We start from the raw sequence: 25,345 nt of genomic DNA, 5'->3' as shown, positions 1-25,345 counted from the left end.
TTGAGCTGTCTGGTTGTACGGATAAAGGAGGTGTGGAAGTTCCCTGATATACAAAATTTCTTACAAACAGGCTCTGAAAACCGTCGGTTGAACAACGAGTGCCTCGGTCTAATATTGTTCTACGTGATCTACATCAATACCTTCGCAAAAGCATCCCCTAGCCCACGTTCCACCAACCACCCTTCCACAGCCTTCATATCGCCCCTGTTCGCCCTTTGTCCTCTCCTCTCGCCCACAGAATCCGTAATCTCAGACATATCTGCAAAGACTCTCTTCGAAATATCCTTTTCGCGATGCCTCTCGCTGACCTTTTTGTGATGCGCAGGGATATCGCCCCAGCTCTCCGTCTTGATGAACTTCATGTAGTTGTCGATACTCTGCGACCCGCCCTCCAGACACAGCAATCCCGGTTTCCCGGCATAGAGGAAGCCCGTGAGGTGGTACGCGGGCGCATTGATAATGAAGTCGTCGCGCTTGGAGCGGGTTGAGATGGAGGGGAAGTAGAACCAGACCCGCACCATGGGACCTGCGTCGGCTATAGCAGCAGCGTTTGAGACTGCCGATTCGGCTTCTGCTGCTGTTTTTGCTTCTTCGAGGTGAGCGACGGCTGTTTCGTTTATTGCGTCTATGATGCTGAAGAGGTCATCGCCGCCGTCTGGGATTTGGGCGTTGAGGTGGGCGGTTGCTGCGCGGTTGAGCCATGCTGGTTGGAGGATTCGGACTCTTATACGGGGAGCTTCTTCTGGTGTTTCGTCGGCTTCGTATAAGAAGGGTACGTTGATGTCTAGTTGCAGGGTTTTTGGTGATGAGGGGTCTTGGTCCGGTTCCGGGACGGTGAGGGTGAGTAATATGCTCACTGTTGGTGCACGGCTCAGTGACAAATTTTTGCTGTCGTTGCCTTCTTCGACATGTGATTTGAGGAGCTGTAGAAGTCGTTCGGATTCCTTGTTGATTGAGACCTCATCTTCTGTGGGGTACATTGCTGTGAGGAGGTCGATTTGGCCGATTTGGTGTTCGATTAGGTTGGGTGGTAAGAGGTGCCATGATGATGTGGCTGCCATCTTGAATCAGTTGCATTAACCTGACCCTTTCTTATTAGAAGCCTTGAATACCAATCCTAGTATTTTTCGTTTGCGTGTTCCCTTCTTAGCGCTGGTCAAATTGTCATGACTTGGTGAGTGAAGGTCCATTCTGAGATATTTTCGAACCTCATTTAAGCCACATTCTTCAGCCACATGCGCCACACTTTGGATGTTCTCCAGATGCTGGGCACTTTTATGAGTTATATGGTTGATCGATTGGCTGCTCAGCTGGCTATCAGGTTATGAAAACAAAGTCCCAGGTCACTGGGATTGTTGATTTCATATATTGTAGAGGCTACGACTGCGTGTGTTCCAGTATCGTAAGGGGCACACAAAACAGCGATAGCAAAAGACCTGTAGCAAGATTTTATGAGGGGACCAATAATTTCATCTTCGGAAAGGTTTAAACGGTGTGTCATTCGCCGAATGCTGAATTTCTACAAAAAAAGCACAAGCGCGTCTATGGTCTGCTCTATCTGTTACCCTTTGCGCCAGCTGGTGCATCAACCCTGCGTTTCTGGAACTGCTTGCCAATCGCGTCTCTGACCATTGGGTCCGCTCTGATGGTGTTCTGAACCAACCAATCCTTGACCTTGGCACGCACGCTGCTGAGCGCCTCCTTATCGCCAATGAACGGGGTCATCTCCATTTCCAACAATCTGCTCGTCTCGCCGTCCAGACCGCGGGCAATCATCTCGAGCCGTTGCAAGCCCTCGTCGACAGCAGCCGCCGAGCTCTCGGCCGCTTTCTGCGCCGCCTGGCCGTGAGAGTTCAACAGAGGACCGAGCTGACCGAAAGCTATGTAGATCGTGACGGCGGCCTGACGAGCGAGCGAGACAAGCTGAAACTGGAGATAGGGTGGGCGGCGCAGGGCTGTGCTCAGCACTGTGTTGAAGATGGCCAGGAACGGCGGCATCTCAGGCCGAGTAATAACAATGAGCTCCGCGACGAAGAAGGTGAGAAGGATAATCCACCGCCAGTATCGTCCCCAGTCGAGGTACCCCAGCAGACTCAAGCCGTAGGTAGCAGCCGCCGCGATGCCATAGTACGGAATCGTTCCCTGCATGATGCCGCGCGCGACAAAATCATGAATGGTCTTGCAGCCCTGCCAGGCGCCGACCTCGGGACCGAAACGCTCGTAAGCGAAGCGACGTGCTGGGTCGGAGAGGGTCTCTGAGGCCGTCTTGAGGTGCATGAAGCGCGCGGCGGCGGCGCCGGTGTCGGCGCCATTGGTGCCTGCCTTGTCTGGATGGTAGACGGCCGCGAGTCGGCGGAAGCGGGACTTGATGATGCGAACGGGGGCACTGGCGGCGACGTCGAGGTCGGTGTAGAAGGTCCCTTGAAGGCGGAGGGTGCGGTCGGCCTCGACAAGGGTATAGAGGAGGTAGAAGGAGACGACGAGGATGTGGATTCGGCGGCGGTGGGTAGCATACTTGGCGGTGCCGGGCTGAGGCTTGGGATCGCCGGCGCGGATTGCCAGACCGTAGTAGATTGCTTGAACCCAGCCGGTGACTAGCTGTGAGGGAGGTCAGTCGTTGCGATGCTCAATATGGAGGGGTTAGTTCGTGCGGCAGGTATTACGTACGTTGGGCAAGAAGGCCCAGCCTAGAAGGGAGAGAACGTTCGACATTGTGATGATCTGCGCATCCCTTTGTGGCGGTCCAAATTTCTTGCGGGACGACGAGTAAGGAAGAAAGATCGCGAAGTTGTCGAGGGAAACCTGATCAACAGTCGATAGTTGTGATGTCAACTCGCGACCGAGCTTACTGACTTGCTGGCGTTTTCGACCAGTGTCAACTGCCAAGAGCTGACCTCATTATTTGTGGGACTCGAAGCCAGGGCCTGATCCCTGCCATATGGGGGCGGACCAGTGTCTCGCTTATGTCATCTGAACTCATCATCTCATCTACCACCTGCATGAACATTCAATTTCGCAACTTGGAGGTCATCACGTGGCTATTTGACATCCTTTGGGAAGCCCTCGTCTTACACTCTAGCTTTTATGGAATGGTCCGTTGCTTTTTAGCTTTTGTTTCTTCAATCCAGGATTTGAGCGCTGGTCACACGGACCGAGGCCCACAAACTCTTACACTCATCCCGTATCCCAAATTCGTTGATGGTGATATTGGCTTCTCGGCTGTTTTATGTAACTACACGTAATGCCAATCATCACGGCCTTTGAAGTAGACACACAGACTTCTACCTAAAATAATTCACCAATCACTTCATGCTTATTCGAGCAATGCTTGACCGCCAATTCGAATGTCAGACTGGGTGGTTTGGAGCTAAAGTACTCCGCAAAGTCTATGTAAGCAGTCCCCACGATAGAAGCGAACAGCGAGATATCGGAAAAGATGAAAGCTTTGATCGGTCATAGGACTTTTTTACCTCTTGGCGGTCTTCATTCTACCCTGATATGCGGTGGAAATATCGGCCGAATCTAGTTGACCGCCTATAATAACTCAGAAGTGAATACGGCGAACCTTCTGCCCACCCTTCAGACCTATCTATGCTCTAAGTTAAATTAGCGGAGATTTATCCGAGTAACTCGCTATCTTATACCTCATAATTCAGGAAAGGAAAAAAGCCAGTCTATGAACGATTGGCTTTTGGAGTCTGGCGGGGCGATAAAGCTTAGGGGAAAGCTTGGCACTGGCCTGTGTATCCTGCTTCGTGATCAGAAGGTTAGTTTGCCTCGGCGTAATGTCTGTGGCATCGGTACAGCATCTCTAGAAGACAGATTTAGCCTTCAAGGCTAAGGTGGGAGTCAGAGGCTAAAGTCTACGATGAGTCTGTTAAGATATTAAGACAGCCCAATTCCTGATGTCGACGATTGCTAGATAGTTTCAATTCTGCCTCGGTAATAGTCAACTTCACGTGTCACCACGAGGTTTTGTTACTCAAGGTAGGTAAAAACCTGAAATGGGGCGGGATATCACAGAGTGTCATCAAAGAATAAGATGGTGGAGCTTGCTACGGAAAAGTCCTCGAGACAGTTGTCTGTATTCATTGAGAAATCTTGTTATTGGAAACGTCAAGAAATGGGAGTAGGCCTCTGGGCAACTTGTTGCATCTGTGAACTGTGCGAATATTTCCGCCGACAACGTAGACTTGAGCCCATGCCTTGGCGCACGAAGATAGGACCAGTCACTCAGATAAGAGTGCATGAGGCCCAAACCTCCCTGCGGAATAAGCTTGATTGCAAGTCAAGATACCAATCATGAGAAATATTAGATTATATGATCACTAGCTTCTGCAAGCCCGGAAATTTGGTAAGATGTAAACATTTAGCATTAAAAAGCCTTTCAAAGGCCTTTGCAACAACGCGTGCTTATCTCAGGCCGTGAATATTGAGTTTAAGACTCATGTTTCTCAATCATGTCCCGTCCCGAGTCAATCCTCCAATAGAACCCGGCTAGCTGAAATCACTCCAACATTTCGGTCAACGCTGATGGTATCATTTCTACACCCCGTGCTTACACAGCCCCCTCTTACTTGGTATCATGATGGAATCCAAACTTAATCGCACTTCGAGCCAATAGTACCACTGGCGTCGGCACATACACCGGAGTTCTGAGCCTGGATGCAAGAGTCCTTGAACTCGTTGCCGCCAAATCCAGAGACGTACCGTGTCCGGCCGCCATCCTTAGGAGCAATAGTTGCGCAGACCTGATGACAATGTCAGAAACATGCCTTGAAATCAATTTGAGGAGATTCTGTTAGACTTACGTGCCACAGCATTGTGGTGTTAACGTTTTGCGGGTTGTCATTTTCGAAAATCTTTTGCGACGTCCGGTAAACATCGCAAGCCTTTTCTGTGAGACACTTATGAGATACGTCGTTGATAACACAGTAGCATTTGGCGTGTTCATTTGCAAGCGCACTGGTTTCGTCAGCCATGATCTAGCTGCTCAAGGTTGGGTTGCGAGCGGTGCTGACTTACACTGGAAAGGCGAGGAGCGCCAATGAGAGGCAGAAGAATAGAAGTTTCGTAAACATGTTGTTGAGTGATGTATTCAAGATTGACCACGAGAGGAGCGAGGAGAGGAACTGAAGGAGGTGAAGGTTGAGTGTGAGGCACAGTGATCGATTGCGGGAATGATGTGAGGTGAACAAGTACTGTAGGGCTGGGCCGAACTGTGGTCTAGACTAAACTTATGTACCTGCATCTGCTATTTGGAGTGGGCGCAGGCGTAATTTAGAAAATGCGGGAGAGTTCAATTACCATTTGAGTAGCTCGACACCTAGGCCAGATAAGGATGGTCCCTGACGCGTGGACCAATTCGACTTAATAAACTAAGGAAATGTCAGGATAATGGCAGCAGCTTGGCCATTGCTCTGGGGAGTTCTCCACCATGATAGGGAATGATCCGACCTGAATCATGTTCCCGTGGCATCCGCCGTTCCATGAAGCCGGGCGACTACTGCACGCCGCCTTATCATACTACCTCAATCAACAATATGCGGGTCATGAAAGACGAGACCGCCCCCAGTCGTTGGTATTCTAGCTCGGTTTCTGGAAAAAAATCTCGTATCGCGGGGTGATGTGACAGCTGAGAGCCTGAGAAGGATAAAGATAGGACGGCGTTTGCGCGAGTCAAACTAAGCGGACACTTGGGCAGAAGCTTAGTTGCGGCTCAGACAACGGCCGAGTGTTTGATATAGAAAGGCAAAATAAATTGCTTAGCCACTTAGTACGAGCAGCATTGATCAACAGATCACGGGACCTGAGCGAGACCGCTTATCACTTGAACCATACTCCGCAAATCATATTCGCGAAAACAAGCAGTTTCCCAGATCCATTCCCTGGCGACGCGTGACTAGTTGGTCAACTCCATCAATTGTCACGCGGCGATATTGGATGACACATGTTTACCTTACTCGTATTTCCCGCGCCTTCCTACCAAGCTTGAAGCAAGTCAACAAAAAGGGGGGACGCGTGGAGATGATGCCCGTGCATGCGGAGGAAGATAGTCGCGTGACAATGCGGGCAGAATGGAACAGACTTGTGAGTCGATCAAAGGCAGAAGATGGCAGGTAGAAGAGTAAGTCGGTCAAAAGTCGCAGCGGTACTAGTTGTCAACGCGAGGTTGAGGAAGCCAAAACGAGGCTACTATTTCTGACTTGTTGGATGCGTAATTGAATGAGGAAGATGTAGCACTGAGACATGATATCATTAGGAATTTGGGATATTCTGCGAGCATTACTGCACATGAAAAAACAACTCCGTCACTTGAGTAGCCGCTTCCAAGGCTCTCCAATAAGCAATCCAACGACATCTCCTCCAGCTCAATAGCCTCTAGCTAGTTTTTCACTAATTTTCGCACTGCTTGATGTTGATTCTGGATGTTGTTAGAAAAGCATCAGTCTGTGGAAAACCCAGACTTCTTACCTATAATCTATGCCGAGTTATCTTGGGTGCAGGCGTCAAGTCTTTGAGTCGTGAAGTCATGGCCTTCAAAAAGATTTGCTCCCCAGCCCTCCCATCCAGTAACGACCTGATCGCTAGGCAAAGGGTCGCAGCTGTTGGGGTTGATGCCAATGCGGAACTTGAACGGTGCGGAGTTACCGCCAAATGTGACGTTTGTCAATGCTTGGAGGTTGCCCTTTGAGTCCTTGGAGTTTTCGATGGTGCATTTCGTGCCAGCCGGGAATGTTCCACTCAAGCCGCATCTAACGACTCCTGCAGGTTCGTCCCATTTGAGCCACAGCCAGTTGGTGTCAGCCCAGTTGTCACCCCAACAGCAACTATCAGCTGCTGCGACGGCAACGTATGCTGAGGTAGCAAAAAGTTGCAGAATAGACGTAGAACGCATGATGAAAAATAAAAGGACTATTGCCAAAGGAAGTTTTTGGAGAGTTTGGTGATAGGTACGACGGCGGGGGATAGTTACGTCTATGAGTGTTGGGTGCTGTATTACTCTTATCAGACCAATGGCGCTTGGACGGGGAAGAACGTCGGACGAACGATGGAGGATGTGGGAACGGGAGGCCTGGAAGGCTGATAGCAAGAGATGGACTCAGAGTGTCTCTGGGCAGCAATTAACTAGTAAGCCTCGAAATATTCGTCGAGTAATTCGCAGCTTTGACCGGTTCCGAGGAAACACGAGGAACGTTGAGTCGTAAATTCGCGTTGGCAGTTTAACTACTTCAACTCATTTGGCTCCCAATCTACCTGGACACGCCGCGTTATCTTTAATCAAAGAAAGTTGAACGCCGATCTTATGTGTACCTGATTCATGTCAGGATAATACTTGCAAAGCCATCCTTCATCAAACCTTGTTCCTGAAGGCTGGGTCGTGGCTTTAGCGCACTTTGCGGGGAACCCGAAATCATGCGAGCACGTCCCCAAAGAGGCATCGAGCAGCGGCGGCAACTCGCCGAAGTGGATGAAGGTGCTTTTTATTTACTATGTCCTGGATTCTTGCTGTTTTCTGAAAGCTAGTGCCCAACACTATCGTCTGTCTTTCTCTTGTTCGTCCGCGTTGCAGCTCGCAACATACAATCATAATGGTTCTCTTGAACCTTGTCACTCTCTTTTCACTCGCCGTGAGCGCGTCTCCGGTTGCATCAGCCCCGCGTATTGAGGCTCAAGTGCTTGATGAACGCGCAAATCCCACCGTTGATAGTTGTTCATTCCATTCCGAAGATGGGTACGCCACATGATATTTCGCAAATTATCTATAGAATTGTGAGAATTGCTAATGTCTTTGTTACTGCTATAGCATTCAGCCGGGATGTTGGGAGACTCTCCAGATGAACAACCATCTTAACGTAGGCTCAGATATGCACTTGCGTCTGTGGCGCCCATGCTGACAATATGACTAGGACTGGTGGTCCAAGAATTCTGCCAGATGCAAGACGGCAGAGAAGGGATTTGCTGAATGTTATCTCGATTCAGCTGTATGTCACACCAGACCGCCGTATTCGAGCCCAGTTGCCACAACTAACACCAACACAGGGTTACATAACGTGGAGTTGTGACTTCATTGCTCTCAATGGATGCACGCCACCTCCGAGTGGCCGCAACGCCGATTATGCTTCCTACCAGGAGTTCTACGTAGGTTCTTTAAGCATCCAAAACATCTCAACTTTGCTAACGGAGTCTTGATAGGTCTTCTGGAATATTTACTGTGAGCGTTCGTGCCCTTAGCGGCCTGTGAAACCTGACTGATATCATCGCGCAGCCATCAACCTTTTCTTCACTAATTATCACCAAGCTCTCCTGAACGGCCAAGCAACTGCAATGTAAGTTCGTGCCGATGGTGATATAATGCCGGGGTTGTTAACTTTCCACCAATAGTGGTGCGGTCGCCGAAATCGTGAAGACTGTTTCGCCACCCAAGACCAAGAACCCCAAAACCCCTCTGTTCTCGCCTATCTATGCTGTTGCACTTGGTCAATTTGCTGTAAGTATCAGAACTCAGCCCATACAAGAAAGAGATAGTTCTGACACCACAAAAGGCTCTTGGTCCTTTGCTCGGTAGCTCTGTCGCCGCTAGTATGGTCTTTGCTTCTCTCACCGGTGCCCTCGGTGGTGGAGCTGGTCTGTTCAATATTTTGTTCCCATCCAAGCAGGTCCAGGAGGTCCCCTGGGAAGGTCTCTCAGCTGCTCTCTCAGAGAACGTCAACGAATACCAGAAGAACGTTGGCGAGGCATTGACCAAGATCCAAACCGACTTCGACACATTCTACTCTCTGGTTTCCAATGGCGGTTTCAGCCAGGTGAGAAAACACATTCCACGGCCAACGGGTACACTTGAAGTGCTTAGAATGACCGTTTCGTGGTAGAAAATGAACACCAACCTGCCTGAGAACACTGATTTCATGTACCACAACCTTTTGAAGTGGACCTTGAACCAGGCGCTGCAGCAAGCAGACTACTTTGCCGTCAAGAAGTGAGTTCACAAATCTCCTCGGAAATACCCAAATTTACTAACTAGTCTTTAGCCCTGGCGTTGATCCCCGCAAGATTCCTATCGACCCGTACGACTGCACCAACCTGGATACCTACGGCACCTGCGGCCCTATCTGGTACGATGGCAAGGATTCCTATGGCCTTGCGAGAGCAAATGGTATGTTACATGTCCACGGATCATGGTTGACGCAACTTAAACCCATACTAACATTATGTGTAGACATTGGTATGGACCAGATGAAGCCAATTCTGGACGCCGCATTCTCCAAGAACTGGACCACGCCGCATGAGCTCTACATCGACTCTCAGCAATGCCAAGGCAAGAATGGCTCCGAATCCTTCGATGTGAAGGACCTGTCACTGAGTTGTGCCGTATGTGCCCATTGCTTGAATGCCCCTTCCCTTGAGCCTTCTCGCTGACCGCAGCACGCAAATAGTCGAACATCCCCGTCTGCGAGTTCAACTTCGACTACAACCCGTACCAGTCGCTCATTGATCGCACCAACCCGCCCGAGTTCAAGAACTGCCCCAATCAGAGAGGGTACGGCACACCCATGTTTTACAGCGATGATGCCGGTGTTCCTCTTTCGTATCTTGGCCCCTTTTTGGTACGTGCCCATGCGGAATATCAACATTTCAGCCCCTTACTGAGTCATGACACTAATGATTAATTCAACAGATGTCCGGTGTCATCTATAATGAGAAGAGTGGTTGAGGTAGATTACTTTAGTCGGGATTCCTTGAGACATCATGGATCCAGGGAGTCTCCTCGAGAGTATTAGACGTAAATTGCGAATACTGCAAAATGACTCAAATGCTGGAAACGGCCGAGATAAATTGATATGTTTAATGTTTGAAGTGTTCCATCCCATTCCTGAATACTATAGTACGGCTAAGTAGAGTCGCGTAATTCGCACAGCACTCAAGTAGGAACCAGAGGTTGCCATAATTGGTCATTCGATCATCGCTTCAGGCGTGATGAAAGATTATTGTCACTCGCCAGGTGCTATGATTCTGTGACTGTCAATGCAACGGGTGAGAAAAATTTCATGCTTTATCAAGGGTAGAAGAGATCGCCATCAGCTTAAGATCGGTCAGGGCCAAATGAAGTTCAAGACATCACAGAGCGCTCTACGCGTCTAGAGGCTTAGTGAAGAGAATGATTGCAACTATTTATAAACCTCATATCAGACACAAACATAAGTACTACTAAAAGCGGAAGTTCGATAGGTGTTGTAAAACAGAGAAAGGGAGAAGGTGATTCCACTGCTAGCGATGAGTCAGTTAAAGTTGTCTCAGAGTTGCATACTGTTTCTCCGGATACATTATCTCCGAGGACAGGATTACAATTGCATCAACACTTCTATTCGTGGATTAATTACTTAGTCCATACTCAGAATACGTCCTCATTAGTCACATGAAGTAGCCCCTAAATGCAGAGAAATGTTTTTCAGTCCGGAAACAAAAAGTTTGTATGGGAGAACGTATCAAGATCGTAAACTACAAGATAGAGCTAGTCGGATTGATCCAAAGACCGAGCTAAGGCAACAATATTTTCCGTGCGGAATGCCGCCTGCCCATTGGCATAGGTGCCAGCATCATCTACTTCGGAACCCTTGACAACGTTTCCATCATTCGCAGAATCAGAAGAGGACTTTTCCTGGTTCTCTGGATTGCTGTCTTTGGTACTGCGCCCGATCAGCTCCAAGATGCAACCAGTCTCTTCTTCCTTCAAGAAAAACTGACGAAGACCGGTGGCAACATCGTAGCTAAGATCTTCCGCGGTAGTAGTCCAACCTCTGGCTCTCACTTCAGCAAAAACGGCGTCAACGTCTTCAACCTCCAATGCAACATGGTGAAGGTAAGCTCCGTCGTGACGCATCATCAGCTTGTAGAAAACCGAATCAGGGTTCAATCCTTCAGTAAGGATAACAACCCGTTTTGAATCAAAAGGAATGCCCATAACTTGCATCAGTCCATCATCACTACCGTCAGCAGCGGATCCAGTGTTAACAGTAAAAGTCCGGAGTGGAGTGAAACCCAACATCCGCTCGTGGAAAACCTTCATACGCTTAGTGTCGGGCATGATGGCAGCATAATGGTCGAGCTGGCGCGTCGATCCCGCTATGGAGTTCAGGACATTGGGGGAAGTTGAAAAGTCCTCGTTGGCTGGCTCTTCAGCTGGAGCCTGGCAGAAGCTCATCGGGTATCCAGTTTCCTCGCGCAGAACAACGAGCTCAGTTGAACCATCCTGGAGAAGTCGATCTTTGAAAGTAATCCTTTGAGCTTCGAGAACTTGACGAGCCTTGACGATGTTGTAGACAGAAAAACGAACAGAAAGCCCGATGTCTCCAGGTCCAGCGCTCTCTGGAGCTTTGACAATGCTGAGGGTTGGATCGCCGAGACCTGGGAGTCTATAAAGGCTCTCATCTTTGTTGAACCTAGCGTTGTAGACCTCCTTGACTGTTTGGGCGGCTCTTTCAACCACATGGCATGTTAAGGTCAAGTGAGCCATTCGCTTAACGCCGAGCAGATTGACTGCTCCTGTTCTGCGCCGGGTAGTCGCAAGGTCCTCGCAAGCTTCCCAAAGAGCTATGTTGCTTGCTCGATATCCGACGGTGCCGAAAGCGGCGGTGACGAACGCCTTGGTGTCATTAGCAGATGCCTCGAGGTTGGATGAAGCGTAGCCCTTCAGCGCGAGGCCGCTGCAGGCTCGCATGAAGAGGTTGGAGGTTCCTGAGTTGCTAATCCACTCTGGAAGCATCCGAATGGATGCAGAGTCAAGTTTGGACAGTGTTTCATCCCTGCTCTCAACAGGGTTGAAGATGTTATTAGCGCCGGCCAGGATAAATCGGGCGCCATGAGGCACTTCAGCGAAGGTTTTGTCGCTGAGAGTGGAGAGTGCTTTGGGTGTGAGGATGTACCGCTGGGCACAGGGAACAAAGACCTCGCCCTGGGAGGCGGCGAGGAAGTCCACAAGGTGTTCTTCGTCAGTTGAGCCAACCCTGCGCTTGGTATACAAAGCTGACGCTAGCTCGGCCTTTGTAAGACCTGCCTCTAGGCTCCGAGGATCAAGTCCTGAGACAGGATTCTTCTCGGAAGCACGCCGATAGGCTTCAATAGAGGCGCAGTCTATGCCACTGCCGTTGACTAGAAAACCGTACTGGCTGGAGACGGCAACTACCCGGCCAATGCCCAGCTGGGCAGCTGCTTGGGCGAAGGTGGAACCAACGCAACCGAAGCCCTGGAGAACCAGGCGAGCTTGCCCCATAAGCTCCGGCTTCGTGTGGGTAATGAGCTCTTTAAGGGTAGCAGCCATCACGTAGCCGACACAGAACTCGCTGAGGCCCCATCCACTGTTATCAAGCTTTTCTCCGAGGAGATCGTGAATCTCCTTGGGGTTCGAGCCGGAGTAGCCAAGTGAACGACTAAGTGCGTCGAGCGCGGTCAAAGTGCCCTGAGAGCAATAGGATCTAGCGTGTCTGTCGATGATGTCGTGGTCAGTGTTGAGGTCTCCCCCTGTGCCCCAGTACTCAGAAAGGACAGCTGCGTTGTCGCGAATGAAGCGCTCCAAGACAAGAGGGGCACGTGAGTCTTCATGAGGGAACCTGATGCCGCCCTTGGCACCAACGACCTGAGGCTGAGACGAAACAGCGAGTTTGGCACTCATAGAGCGGGCAATGTCGCGAACCTCGTTGAGGGTTGCGTCCTCATGAAGGAACAACCCTCCACCCGAGTGAGTAGGCACGGGTGAGTCGATGACTATCCAGCCTTCTGCCGGAGAAAGCTCATCTTTCCAGTGCCAGACACTGCAGCCTTGGATGACCTGATGGGGTGGCATTGAAGGAGAAGTCCCACCAACGGAAGTGCCGAGTTGAGTAGAGGCTGGGATGGAAGACATTTTGAGACAAAAATGATGTTGAATGATGTTTTGAAATTGGATCAAGTTTGGAATTTTTCTTCTTGTTGCGATGATGCTAAGAAGACGGCCAAATGTTGTCGTCAAAGGCTCAACCATTTATAGCCAAAATTTCTCTTCATCACGACTTACTTGCACGAGACTCCGGTTTGCCACAAGAGGCAGCCCGTTACTGACAACACTTTGATCTCGAAGTTGCAGGGCGGCCATGATCCATCAGGCCAACTCCTCCCTGGAAGTGAAAACATCTAGAGAGAACTCAAAGGAGCAAGGATGGTCTTGGCGGAGGAAGTAGGCTGTGACACCATTCACTGGGCAGAGAATTCAGTCGGAGGTATGAACGCAATGAGCTTTGTGGGGTCTAGAGTTATCACATGTCGGTTTTGGTATGCTGGAGGGTTCAATACAGCTTCAACAATTTGAGAACAAGTTCTAGCTTTTACATGTCGGAGACAGGATTTCGTTCTTGGATACACAGAGACCTCGTATTCGGTCTTTCTTGTCAGAGGTCAACTCATAATCGACCGGAAGCATATGGAAGCTCAAAGTGTCATTCCGAAATATGGCAGTGACAGACTGGGCCGCCGAAAATCTCGGGCAGCGTGGAACACTCCGGGACTTCCAAATTTCCTCGCCAGTATCATCGGACCTCTTCCGCTTGCATTGGGTTGGGCATCCGAGTACTATCGTACCCTGCAGGTTTGGGATGTTCACAGGAATTGTTTTTGTTGCGTATCATCAGAAGAAAATCTTGAGGTTGATGCAACATCGTCCCATTAGCTTCAGCATGGGTATAAAGTAGCGTGTTGACTCTCTCGTGGTCTCTTGCCAGAATCTAAACGGCACACAGAAACCTACTACTTTGCCTTTCAAAGCGCATGAACTTTTTCAAGCTTTTCCTCTTGAATTGAAAAACTTATTGAGTTCTTCATTTTATTCCGAGAAGTATCTCAATCACTATCACCGTCAAAATGGGATCCATCACCAACATGAAGCTCTCCTCTGAGCACGACATTGCAAAGATCTTCAACTCCTACGTTGCCGCCGGCGCTATCGGCACTGCTTGGGAACTTGGGCTACTAGACGAGGTCCGTACCCAAAAGGCTGTGGATATCGACGAGTTCGCGGCCAACCACAACCTGGATCTCGCTTCGACCCGCGCCCTGGTCTCCGCGCTCGCTACCTCTGACATCCTCCAGCGTCAGGGGGGAGCTGCCCTGCCCGGGAGGTTGCTCGAAGAGGCATACCGCACCAAAAGTCTCTTTCACTGGCTTGCTCTTGGTTCCGGCAGCTTGTTCGCGCGCATGCAATACGTCATTCGCAACGAGAATCGCGAGGGCAAATTTTACTCGCGTGATTCTGCGGCAATCGCCTACGCGTGCCGTGACGCAAACACGCAATTCATTGATCCGGTCTTCCTCGACGCCCTGAAGTCGTCTGGTGAGAACTTTACCTCCGTTGTGGACCTGGGCAGTGGGAGTGGCGAGAGGATCATGCAAGTCCTCGACCGCTATCCTGAGAGCACTGGACTCGGCATCGATATTGCCGGTCCGGCAATTGAGGTTGCTAGGTCAGATGCTGTGAAGCGTGGTTATGGTGGCCGCATCAATTTCCTAGTCGGCGATGCGCGTAAGCTCGACTATCGGGATGAGTTTGCTAAGGTTGACCTTTTGACGTCCTTCCTAATGGGGCACGACTTCTGGCCGCGGGAGAAATGTGTTAGCTCTCTACAGAGGCTGCGCAAAGCTTTCCCGAGCGTCAAACGATTTTTCATCTGCGATACGGTGCGGATCCTCACAAATGACCCCCGATCTCGCCATGCGGTACAAGAGGATGATGTGCCTATCTTCACCTTGGGTTTCGAGTTTGGTCATGCGCTGATGGATGTCAAATTGCCCACAGTGGAGGACTGGGAGGGTGTTTTCAAGGACGGTGGTTGGGTTTGTGTCAAACAGCATCACATGTTGCCTCCGTCTCTCACAGTTCTTTTCGAACTTGTGCCCCGTGACGCAGATGCAATGTAGAGCTCCGACCAACTCTATGGAATGACAAGGGAATAGACCCAAGGCATAATGCATATCTATCTACTTTAGGCGGTAGAAATAGCGTGCGAATTGAATTATTACTGGAACTGTGGAGACTAGTCAACAAGGACATCAAGATCCAAGTTGTGCAAGCATAATGTTTACTACATGTGGTGGACACGATCATAACCACTATTCAACTCGGTAGTTTGTTGGCGGAAGACATGAGCAATAGGAATGGACATGGCTAAAGTACATGTATGCAACTCGTATGAGAAAATGAGGCTGGGTACTACCTCTTGGCTGGGTGCCACCAGTACTTGATGGCCCCTGACCCGAAACCGTGTAGGAACATTTACCTTGGAGAGAGGTTCCAACGGAGAGGGTTGCTAGGTTATCGGAAGTGGGCAGTTGTTAGCTGACGTCTGACTCAGATAGGTTTCCTATATCTGCTTCCGAAAGCCCAGAGACGAGTCAGAATCTTATTCGCTATGTCAAAGGAGAAGGCCACGTGTGTTCAACGGTAGGCCCTTGTCATCCCGCCCGGACTGACAGAAGCTGAAGACTGAAGTGAGGCCCGAGTCCATGAGAAATGGGGCCAGCCCGAAGATGATTAAGCCAGGATTCGATTGATACTGTCCAAACTGTCAATATTCAACGCTCGGAGTTTCCTTCTTAGTCAAAGGATCAACTTTGATAGATGATAGCTCAGACACAGGCAAGTTGAGACGAGTGGGATGGACCCCGAAAATCCCGGTGATCCACCTCAGACACTTGTGACAGCGATACTGGAACCACCGAACTCTGAAAATGACCGACGGAGATATCGAATCAACCGGCTGCAGGCCAAGAGATGATACTAGCGCAACTCTATCTTGAGGGGATTTCCAAACTAACTCTAGCCCAGTAATGCCGGCCGGATCCCACTCCAGCTTCCCGTGGTTCTTTGCCGCACATGATGCTAGCCCGGGTCTGCCCTGACTTAACCCCGGGCCGCTCCGCCTGAACTGACAGGGCCGGACTCACCCTGTTATCACCCCGCAACTGCCTTCGACTCTAGCCACATATGAATCAGTAATGGCTTCTCAGCATAGTCATAGTATTTTGCTGCCCAAGAGGTTTAAATGCCCCTTCTCTCTTGATCCTTGTGTCTGCATCTGCCGTGGTAAGCGGCGGAGTTTCTGATCGGACCTTTTCTTTAGGCGGTGAATACAAACCTTTGCCGCGCGTTCCACGCTATCACGGCGGAGAAAACCAGACTCCGGATGCTAAGCAAATTATGACCGAATTTCAACATAGAGAACAGTATCAAGGGACTTTTCTGAATGCGGAAGGTGTAGCCGTTGCTTGAAGTTGCATTTTTAATCGCTCCAAATGTCTAGCTTGAGAATTGCATCGGGGCTAAGCTAATTAATTCGGGTGAATTGAGCTTTCAGTAGTTCGGACCCGAAGCCCGTCCGTGTAAGTGCCCCTCCTGCACTGCTGCAGACTGCTCGTAAATCTCCAAGGTTCGAGGTTCTTTATTCGGCCCGACTGGGTACTACAATATAAAGATCAAATCCACAACTTCGTGCTCCCTTGGAGTTGTAGTCTGCCAGCCACCACCTCTGCTGGCGTCGTGCTTCTTTATCTTAGGTTCATCTCGGTCTATTCAGCAAGTAAACACAAATTGAAATTGCCAACACCATCATGGTTTTCTCTTCTAGATACCAGATAGACATACCTGAAGTCGATGTTCTGTCATACGTGTTCGGTACGGTTCATGTCGCTGTGAGACGCGTTTTGTTTTTGTATTTGCTAACACAGGCTGCAGGAACGTCAGCCTTGGATGGAGATTTGCCCATCTTCGTTGATGCCGAGAAACCTGCTCAAAATCTCCGTAAGCCCGAATTGGAGACTTTCGTCAAGAGATTAGCGGGTGGCCTCCGACAAACATTGGGAATACAAAACGACGATGTTGTTCTGGCTTACACTGAGAATTCTGTGAGTAGTCCCACGGTCATGAGAGGCGGCCATCCCCTAATAATGTGTCTCATCACTCCAGGCATGGTACCCAGTTATAATCCTTGGGGCAATCTGTGCAGGTGGGATCTTCACTGGTGCCAATCCGGGGTACACGGAGGGTGGTGAGTCACAGATTCATGATGAGATACCTCGGCACGAAGCAGCGAGCACATGGGTAACCCGGACTAGAACTAACCCACCAGCTCACTGTTTCCGGCGCTAAGTGCATTTTCACGGATGCCATTCGACTCACGACCGCACTGCAAGCTGCAAGGAGTGCCGGCATACCAAAAGAATCTGTCGTGCTCATTGACAACGAGGGCCGGCCTAGGCATGATAGCTGGCGTACCATGCAAAAGCTGTTGGCTGAGCCATACTTGTGGGAGGCAATCAGCGATCCTCTAATTTTGGCGGAAAAGTGAGTTGCTGCAAGTGAACAAAAGGATGAACGCAATGCTGATCAATTTGCAAGGGTTGCAGTTCTTAACTTCAGTAGTGGGACAACGGGAAAACCCAAGGCATGCATGATCACCCACCGCAATCTTGTTGCCAATGCGGAACAGACACTTCACCTTGATCGAGTGAGCGAGTTGAGAGCAAAGGACCAAGGATCTTCAACTCACGATGTTCATTGTGCATTCCTGCCTCTTTATCATGCCAGTAAGTTGCAGCCCAGGACAATCACACACTACTGCGGCACGAAGCACTGACCACGAGCTTAGGTGGACTCATGACTTATTGCGTGGTCAATGTACGCAGATCTTGCACTACAGTCACCATGCGTAAGTTCAGTCTTGAGCTTCTGCTGAGCACAATTCAGCGGTTCCGCATCACACATCTACTCTTGGCCCCGCCGGTAGTTGTGATGCTATTGAAAAGCAATCTCCTATCCCGTTACGACGTGTCCAGCGTGAGGTCCATGTTTTGTGGAGCGGCCCCCCTGCAACCGGATCTATCCAAAAGATTGGAAGAGGTGTTCAGCGGGGGCAAAGCTCGCAGTCGACAGGGATGGGGAATGAGCGAAGCCACGATGGCAGTCACTTTGTTTGCCCCTGACGAGTTCGACCCGTTGCATAAGGGCGTTGGGTATATCCTTCCCAACATGCAGATGAAGATCGTCGATGACGATGGCCGCGAAGTTGCCTGCAATGAAGAGGGAGAAGCGCTCATTCGGGGTCCAAATGTCTTCAAGGGCTATTACAAGAATTCGAGCGCATCTGAAGAAGCGTGGACCAAAGATGGGTGGCTGAAAACTGGAGATATTGTGTCGATTCAGGAGAGTGGACTCTTGACTATTGTGGACCGCAAAAAGGTACGTGCCCATGTGTTCTGAGGCCTCTGAAGCATTTACTGACCATGCATGTTGTACGGAGTACAGGAACTCATCAAAGTGAAAGGCTTTCAGGTAGCCCCAGCCGAACTTGAGGGGCATCTCCTTGAGCATGAAGGAGTTAAGGACTGCGCCGTCATTCGCGTTACAAGGTGGGTTCATGCCTTTCCCTTCTGCCGCTTGCATTTGACTTACACGAACACGCGATTAGAGAGGGGCAAGAGCATCCACAGGCTCACGTTGTCCCCAAAGACAGCAACCTCACCGCCGAGTCGATTCTCAAATTCATGGAGAGCCGACTTTCTGCGCATAAGAGGCTTACTGGCGGAATAGTATTTACTGAGGCAATCCCCAAGTCCGCATCTGGCAAGATTCTGCGCCGCTTGCTTCAGGACCCTGCAACAGCTAGGCTAGCGCGCCTTTAGAGCCTGATTGCTTTAGACCTCATTCCATGTTTCACCACACGGCTTAGACGGTGTACCAAAAGCTATGATTACTAGATCCCTGATAGGACGTATTATGAGATTATCGTGCTTATTTCTCATTTCCGCGACTATAAATTGTGTAACTTTAGGTTCATGTCACCCTTCAAGATACAAGCCTATTGAGGTGAGTTCGCAAAGACGAGTGACACAGTCAGAAGAAGTAGCAAGACGTGCATTGAACTTTGTCCAGGAAAATGCAGCAAGCAGAAGCGTCGGACTCATTTCTTCAAGGCTTGAGTCGGTCTAAATGTCACTAAGGCTACATGTAGAGAAGTGGTAGACTGTCGTATGTTGAGTGAGATGCCCCAAGATGAACGTAACGCCTGGTCTTGCGCTTCTTTCAGTCTCGATCGACGACGATCGTCGGCCTATTAATCTTCTCTGAAGGGGTTATATCTCACACAAAGGATATGAAATGCCTCGAATTAGGAGTTTTATCGATAAAGCTCAGCCCTCGGGACCGCTCATGGCCGTCTTCGAGCGCCCGAAACTCGTCTCTGCCTCTTCCGCGACTCTTTGGCCTAAGCCCCCCAATTGGAGAAATAAAATTGGATTCTTAGAAGCAGATCTCACTACAAAAGTCAATTGTAATCCAAGTTTGTAGCTATTCGCTTTTTCGTCTCTGCTGCATATGGGTTAAATGTGGAAGTTTCGAATTGTTTGGTCACCATACCGGCCGCTTCTGCTCCGGCGAGGATCAATCGTCCGATAATGTGGGGCGCTGATCGAGAACGGCGCGGCACGGGGTCGTTGTGCCGGCCGCTGGAACCATGCTGGCCGGCCGCCGTTATGGTATTCCATTAACTTCGTCTCAGGGATAGACCTCGACCGCCACTCACAGCCGTGAAGTGGCAAATCACTTCGGCTAATAGCGACTTTCAAGTTCTTCTCAAAACTTCTTTGAGTAGTCAAAGAAGAGCAGTACTGCAGATTTGGCAAGTCGGACACTGGCCACCTAAGGTAGAGCATTGCGAATTAGCCGAGTTTGGACGCCAAAATGTAAGACGTAGTCAGTAGAAGAGCAAAGCATTTCAATGTAGCAGTTTTACCCGCATCTAGATTGCCTTGATTACAATTTGTCAATCATTTCAATCATACAAAGGGATGATTCAGCCAGAGCCTTGATGATCGACATCGTCAGCAGTAATATCCTAATGATATCTACTTTGCGCCTGAAAGAAGGATAAGGCATGGCCTCGGAGTCTCGGAAGATGAAGACAATAATTCAACGCCAAAATTTTGGCTGGAGAGCAACAAAGCAGAGCCTACTGCGCCTGGGCCGTTTCATCCCCATGCCCCCTGTACCTGCATCAATACAGAATTATTCATGGGCCTAGGCGCATTGCGATTAGTTCAGCCACCGCCTCTCATAGGTCCGTTGGTGCACCATCTGCTATAAACTCAGGTAAATCGCCCCCACCGAATCTATTGGGAAGACCCATATCCTGCAAGTGATCACAGTCTGCTCTCCATCATTCATCATTGTTGAAGCAAACTTGCCATCATACCTGGGCCCAGGGGATTTCGTCGACGGCGCGACTATAATAAGACCACATCATAGAGCCAATTTGCCCCTGCAACCCAATAGTCTGGGAATTTGCAGAATTTAAGTGCCTCGCGTCTCTCGTTTGCGCAGCAGCTCGACCGGGCATCATCTTGTGCCTACAGCGCCGTAAGCCAGAAGGAAGGGGGCGGGCGGAAAGAGCGGGACCAGCAAGGATGCTGGGCACTTTGGATGTTTGTCAGTGGTCCTTACTCAGCACGGAAGACCGGGAGCTCGACCCTGCATGCCACTCAGCCCAGTGATAATGCCAAGGGACGAGAGATCTTTGCTGAATCGAAAGGCTTTGAAAATTTCAGTCGCGGCGACTGCCGACAGCGGAAGGGTCAGCGGTGGTGGTTGAAGGTGATACCTACAAAACAAGGCAGGATGTCTACACGTACTCAGGCGCTAGGCACATCTACCAAGGCGGGAAACAAACGGTTGACCAATGCCGCACTATTTTCCACGCCAAGATCCAAACCTCTTACTATTGAGTCTACCCTGCCTGGGTCCATCTTCGTCTACGAGACAGACCAACTCATTATGATCCGACAAGCAACGATCTGCCTCTGAAATCTGTGTAAATCTTGCTCCAAAATCGTCTGAGAGCCACTTTTGCCAAATGCCTTAACCGCAGATCAGCGAAAAAGATGAGAACTGATTGATGCGCCATTCCGCATCTTGACTGCCTCATGGTTGCCGCCGCACCCTCAATGTCGCGAGCTGCCGTGAGGCGCCCATCAAGACTTGGATTCTGGAAACTCGCGTCCTGCCCGTGCCGATAAGTCGTGTTCTTGGCATTTCCCCCGGAATATGGCCTTGCGGTGTTGGTGGTATCTGGGCTATCAGAAGCTGTTCCTGAGCTAGAGCCCGATGGAGTTGTTGCCGCTGTTGCGCTGCTTGAAGCTGTCGAGGTAGGGACTATAGAGAGCAAGCTGCCATTGCCATCGGCCCCTGAATACTGTACCTGGCCGGTAAAGAGCTTCCACCTATGGGTGAAACAGTTGGCCGCCTCGGAGAGCGGAGTGAACATATCCAATGAGCAAACAAAGAAGAAGGCCAGCCGCGTGGGCCTCGACATTGCCGTGTGAAAGACGAAGACTCTGGGACGGACAAGTAGCACTGAACAGAAAGAGCAGCGAGTTTGATAAGACAAAAGCAAAGGAGTAAGCCAAAGAAAGATGGAGTGTTACATGACAAGATTTGGAGTATCGGGCTGCTGATGTGATTCATCCATCCGTACTTGAGTTCCGTCGCTATTAGCTTCCTGGGCAGATTTTGAAGCATCCTTAGCTGGGTGTCAAAAAGGATTCGCCTGTTTCCACCCATAGCTTGATTGGGAAGTAACAAAGTAGCTCAGAAAAAGACGCGGGTGTAGCTGCGCCGCCCTCTTGCTTCTGACCATGTTTGTGGCGTTGGGATGCTTTGTTGGTTACCTTGGTTTGTGACAAAGATCCATGTGGTGGACCCCCATGCCATGTCAACCGAGGCCAACAAGCACTCGTTGGGAAATTGATAGATGGTTTCTTCGCGATGAAATCCAAGAAGAATTAGTGATTCTCTGGTTTTAGTTCTCCAAGATTCGAAGTGAGGTCTATGAGACAACCGCTGCTGACAAGCGCCGATGCAACTCGGACATGGGATGGAATGCACTTTCAGCTTTCATCACTCTGTTGGTCACTCGAACTAAACTTTCTTTTGTGGCCCCCTACCCATTGATGAGGCACCCTCACGCGACTACTACGTACCTAGTCTGGCATACGTAACCAACCGTGGGGCCGGGGTTTTTGGCGCAATTTTGGAAGGTAAGTAATGTGCTCGGGCACCTCACCTTTCCCCTGGGCTTGTGAATTTACTTCCATCATTCTCATGCGACAAGCCTACTGCCAGAACATCGTTTCCCTTCATATGTCAGTCGCGATTCGCGACTAGTTGGCCAGCATGGTCGTCAAAGTTATGCCATCCTCGCGGATGACCACAGCTGTTTTCTTCGCTTGCCTGTTGTTCTTGTTTTTATACTCCTCCTACGTTCTTACTCCCTCTTATCATCCGACGTCGCCCGCCAAGCCCCCACCGGCGCAAACGCAATCGCATCCACCACAACATTCCGAAAAACCGAAGGAAGATGGCCCGACGACAGCATGGCAGAAAGAGGCTGCCTTGATCCGCGATGAAGCCGAAACCTTGATTGGCGATCCCATCCAACCTCCTTACAAGTCGAAATTCTACGACCTGGGTCAGCGGGCCAAGAAAGCCCGAGAATGGGTCAAATTTCTCGACAACGCACCCAAGTCGGAAAACATCAAGCCTACTCTAGAGAAAGTGGAAGGCGCAATCGCATCGCTGTTCCCGTTTATCCAACACTCACCAGAGCGCCCAGATAGCAAGACACCATTCTCGGACTTACGTTCGTCCATCGTCCCCGGAACGCGCGGGTTAATCATTCCGACAGGCAAGGGAACCATGCGGTACGCCCTTCACCTCATCGGCTCACTCCAGAGCGTTTTGTACAGCAACATGACAATTCAGGTTGTCTATGCCGGAGACGAGGACTTGCCGTCAGCAGACCGTGGGAAGCTGCAGTCCCGTTTCAAGGGGATCGAATTCCTGGACGTTCTCAGCGTCGTCGACGATACGACTTTGCAGCTTGTTAAGGGAGGATGGGCAATCAAAGCTTTCGCAGCTCTGTATGCGCCGTTTGAAGAGGTCATCCTCTCAGATGCGGATTCGGTTTTCGTCCAGGTCCCGGAGACGCTTTTCTTAGACCCGTCATATGAGCAGACCGGGGCACTCCTTTTCCACGATCGACTACTTTGGCAACACTCATTCGCCGACCGTCACAAGTGGTGGAAGTCGCAAATCCACGAACCTAGCGCCACGCTCAATAAGTCGCTTGTCTGGACCGAGGACTATGCTGAAGAGGGTGATTCGGGTGTCGTCGTTATTGACAAGTCGCGTCTGGACGTGTTGATGGGTCTGCTCCACGTAGCTTGGCAGAATACATATGATGTGCGTGAAGAAGTCAGCTACAAAATTACGTACGGCGACAAGGAGACTTGGTGGTTTGGACTCGAGCTCAGCGGGGCAACTTATGCCTTCGAAAAGCACTACGGCTCCATGGTTGGTTGGTTCAAGGACAAGGTCAACGACTCAATCGAGAGAATCTGCAGCTTCGTGATAGGACACGTTGATGTGCGAGACGATCTCATCTGGTACAATGGAGGGCTTTTGAAGAATAAAAAGGTTGACCCAAAAGAATTTGGGCTTCCAACTCATACACTGGTCGACGGGACGTGGGAGAAAGGTGGGGACCGAACCCAGATGAGCTGCATGGTTGGGCACAACGTCAAACCCCTGAGTAAGGATGCAGAGTGGATTTTGAATAGCTCCATCACATTGGCACAAGAGCTGGACAAGGAGTTTGGCTTCCATTAAAATGCGGCTTTGTGTCTACTTTGTCACAGCCTACGATGGGCTAACATATTGCATCATACCCCTAGAACTTTGTTTCCTGTTGTCCATTATCATAGTCATTGTTCAGAGCATCAGAATAGTAGACCATCACATAGTGTAGAATACATTTTTCTCGCATTGAATAAATCCTCTACTTCTAAGCTCCTGTCAGGTTGCAGTGATTTAAGATGCTTCTCGGATATCCTTTCTTACCGATATAGGTACTCACGTCACAACGATCTTCGATCTGATTTCTCCTTCCAAGAAGGGACTAGTCTTGAGGAACTTCATTAAGCACAACCTTTGATACAGCTTGGTTTTGAGCATGATAAAGTGTCAGGCCCCCCTTCTCTAGTCTTTAAGAACCTGAAATCCCCCCTTATTTCCTGTTCGCTGAGATGGTTCTATGCGGTCCGAGTTGCGACGACAAAATGCGTCTCAATCTCGAGATCTGTCAGTGTACGTCACGATCAACGTCACAGAAGTAAGGATGGACATCATGGTACTGGAACGAAGACACCACGTGATATATCAAGTTTCCCCGAATTCAATTATGGCGCCCGTCCATCGTCTAATCATTTGCCTATATATACCCATTATTTGATACGTTTACTAGTGTTACGGGCTAGACCCGATTAGTGGATCCGAGCCTTAGCCCGGATATTACTACGGCTTATTATACCGCTTTTATAAAGGTCCTATTTAAGCGCTTTTCTTTTATAGAACCTCCGCAGAACCTCCGCTCTAAAAACCTCTACTTTTTAGTTTAAATTCTATATATTAAAATCCCCTTAATATAGACTTATATAGGCTAAACTCTTAATATATCTAAGCTCCTCTTTTTATTTATTTTATTATTAATTATACTATATAATAAAAGTAAATATAATTATTAACGTATTACTAAGCGCTTAGTTAGTAAGAGCTATAACGTAGACCTAAGAATAGATTATTTAGGGCCTATAAGAGTTAATAGAAGTTTAGAAATAAAATAAAATAAAAAGAGTAGCGGATATAGTAAAGTAAAAGCGCGAGTATAAAAAGTCTAATAAAATCCTATAGCTACTATAAAAATAGCTTTAATAAATAAATAGACCCCCCGCGCTTTTTATTAAAAAACCCGATTTTTATAGAACCCCCGCTAGTTTAGAGGCGCCTTTTAATAACGGAGCCCTTTATAAAAAGCCTTTATTAGACCTAGCGAAGTTCTTAAATAATAAAAATAAATATAATATTTAAAAAGCCTAAATACGTAATAAGCTCGTTATTAATATATTATTTTACTATATTAATAAAGAACGGAAATATTTTATCTTTTTATACCTCGCCCCTCGGGTTTAAAAAGTAATAAACTAGTTCTATTATAAAAAAAAAAAAGATAAAAAACGAGGGTTTAACGAACTCCTCGCGTACTTTTTATAAATATATAGCGACTTTTATTAAATTAAAAACGCTTTTAACGAACTATTAATAATAACTATAAAAAAGGGTAAGAAGTTCGTAGTATTTTTACCCCGATTTAAAAAAACCCTAGTTAATGCCGGAGGCTAAAAGTAGCCCGTAGACGTTATAATTTAATATTTTATT

At 49.1% G+C, this 25,345-nt stretch overlaps 9 protein-coding genes across 9 annotated transcripts; 4 read left to right on the top strand and 5 right to left on the bottom strand.

Moving 5' to 3' along the window:
• Positions 1-128: 128 nt before the first annotated feature.
• Positions 129-1,061, bottom strand: BDZ83DRAFT_752443 (uncharacterized protein; the record flags this gene model as incomplete). The annotated part of the gene is made up of 1 exon (XM_060514202.1): positions 129-1,061. The coding sequence occupies one exon, from the start codon at positions 1,059-1,061 to the stop codon at positions 129-131; it is 933 nt and encodes a 310-aa protein (XP_060364754.1).
• Positions 1,062-1,186: 125 nt separating this feature from the next.
• BDZ83DRAFT_622252 (DnaJ domain-containing protein) lies at positions 1,187-2,852 on the bottom strand. The gene is made up of 2 exons (XM_060508322.1): positions 2,668-2,852; positions 1,187-2,598 (listed from the first exon to the last, which is right to left on the bottom strand). The coding sequence occupies exons 1-2, from the start codon at positions 2,710-2,712 to the stop codon at positions 1,555-1,557; spliced, it is 1,089 nt and encodes a 362-aa protein (XP_060364753.1). The 5' UTR covers positions 2,713-2,852; the 3' UTR covers positions 1,187-1,554.
• Positions 2,853-4,601: 1,749 nt separating this feature from the next.
• Positions 4,602-5,263, bottom strand: BDZ83DRAFT_778617 (uncharacterized protein; the record flags this gene model as incomplete). Its single annotated transcript, XM_060515505.1, has 3 exons — positions 5,026-5,263; positions 4,812-4,965; positions 4,602-4,751 (listed from the first exon to the last, which is right to left on the bottom strand). Exons 1-3 carry the CDS (start codon positions 5,079-5,081, stop codon positions 4,602-4,604), a joined length of 360 nt encoding a protein of 119 aa, XP_060364752.1. The 5' UTR covers positions 5,082-5,263.
• A 1,218-nt stretch (positions 5,264-6,481) lies between these two features.
• On the bottom strand, positions 6,482-6,898 carry BDZ83DRAFT_578214 (uncharacterized protein; the record flags this gene model as incomplete). The annotated part of the gene is made up of 1 exon (XM_060505098.1): positions 6,482-6,898. The coding sequence occupies one exon, from the start codon at positions 6,896-6,898 to the stop codon at positions 6,482-6,484; it is 417 nt and encodes a 138-aa protein (XP_060364751.1).
• Positions 6,899-7,592: 694 nt separating this feature from the next.
• Positions 7,593-9,715, top strand: BDZ83DRAFT_652025 (uncharacterized protein; the record flags this gene model as incomplete). Its single annotated transcript, XM_060510496.1, has 12 exons — positions 7,593-7,735; positions 7,808-7,856; positions 7,911-7,985; positions 8,044-8,146; positions 8,270-8,330; positions 8,386-8,491; positions 8,547-8,807; positions 8,874-8,980; positions 9,033-9,157; positions 9,221-9,372; positions 9,438-9,608; positions 9,680-9,715. The coding sequence occupies 12 exons, from the start codon at positions 7,593-7,595 to the stop codon at positions 9,713-9,715; spliced, it is 1,389 nt and encodes a 462-aa protein (XP_060364750.1).
• A 699-nt stretch (positions 9,716-10,414) lies between these two features.
• Positions 10,415-12,990, bottom strand: BDZ83DRAFT_699914 (uncharacterized protein). The gene has a single exon (XM_060511422.1). The coding sequence runs from the start codon at positions 12,899-12,901 to the stop codon at positions 10,514-10,516; it is 2,388 nt and encodes a 795-aa protein (XP_060364749.1). The 5' UTR covers positions 12,902-12,990; the 3' UTR covers positions 10,415-10,513.
• Positions 12,991-13,890: 900 nt separating this feature from the next.
• Positions 13,891-15,314, top strand: BDZ83DRAFT_778608 (methyltransferase MppJ; the record flags this gene model as incomplete). The annotated part of the gene is made up of 2 exons (XM_060515504.1): positions 13,891-14,939; positions 15,020-15,314. The coding sequence occupies 2 exons, from the start codon at positions 13,891-13,893 to the stop codon at positions 15,099-15,101; spliced, it is 1,131 nt and encodes a 376-aa protein (XP_060364748.1). The 3' UTR covers positions 15,102-15,314.
• A 1,679-nt stretch (positions 15,315-16,993) lies between these two features.
• BDZ83DRAFT_578133 (uncharacterized protein) lies at positions 16,994-18,702 on the top strand (the record flags this gene model as incomplete). The annotated part of the gene is made up of 6 exons (XM_060505090.1): positions 16,994-17,069; positions 17,137-17,365; positions 17,420-17,611; positions 17,665-18,259; positions 18,326-18,433; positions 18,493-18,702. Coding segments are annotated over 6 exons (1,410 nt in total), but the record flags the coding sequence as incomplete, so codon positions are not given.
• Positions 18,703-22,160: 3,458 nt separating this feature from the next.
• On the top strand, positions 22,161-23,898 carry BDZ83DRAFT_622238 (mannosyltransferase putative-domain-containing protein). The gene has a single exon (XM_060508321.1). It carries the CDS (start codon positions 22,247-22,249, stop codon positions 23,738-23,740), a length of 1,494 nt encoding a protein of 497 aa, XP_060364746.1. The 5' UTR covers positions 22,161-22,246; the 3' UTR covers positions 23,741-23,898.
• Positions 23,899-25,345: the final 1,447 nt, after the last annotated feature.

This window comes from Colletotrichum acutatum, assembly GCF_030867785.1.
Source record: "Colletotrichum acutatum strain CBS 112980 chromosome Unknown BDZ83scaffold_49, whole genome shotgun sequence".
Classification (NCBI taxonomy): domain Eukaryota; kingdom Fungi; phylum Ascomycota; class Sordariomycetes; order Glomerellales; family Glomerellaceae; genus Colletotrichum; species Colletotrichum acutatum.
Note: the sequence above shows the minus strand (reverse complement) of the source record. Positions and strands in the feature narration are given on the sequence as shown.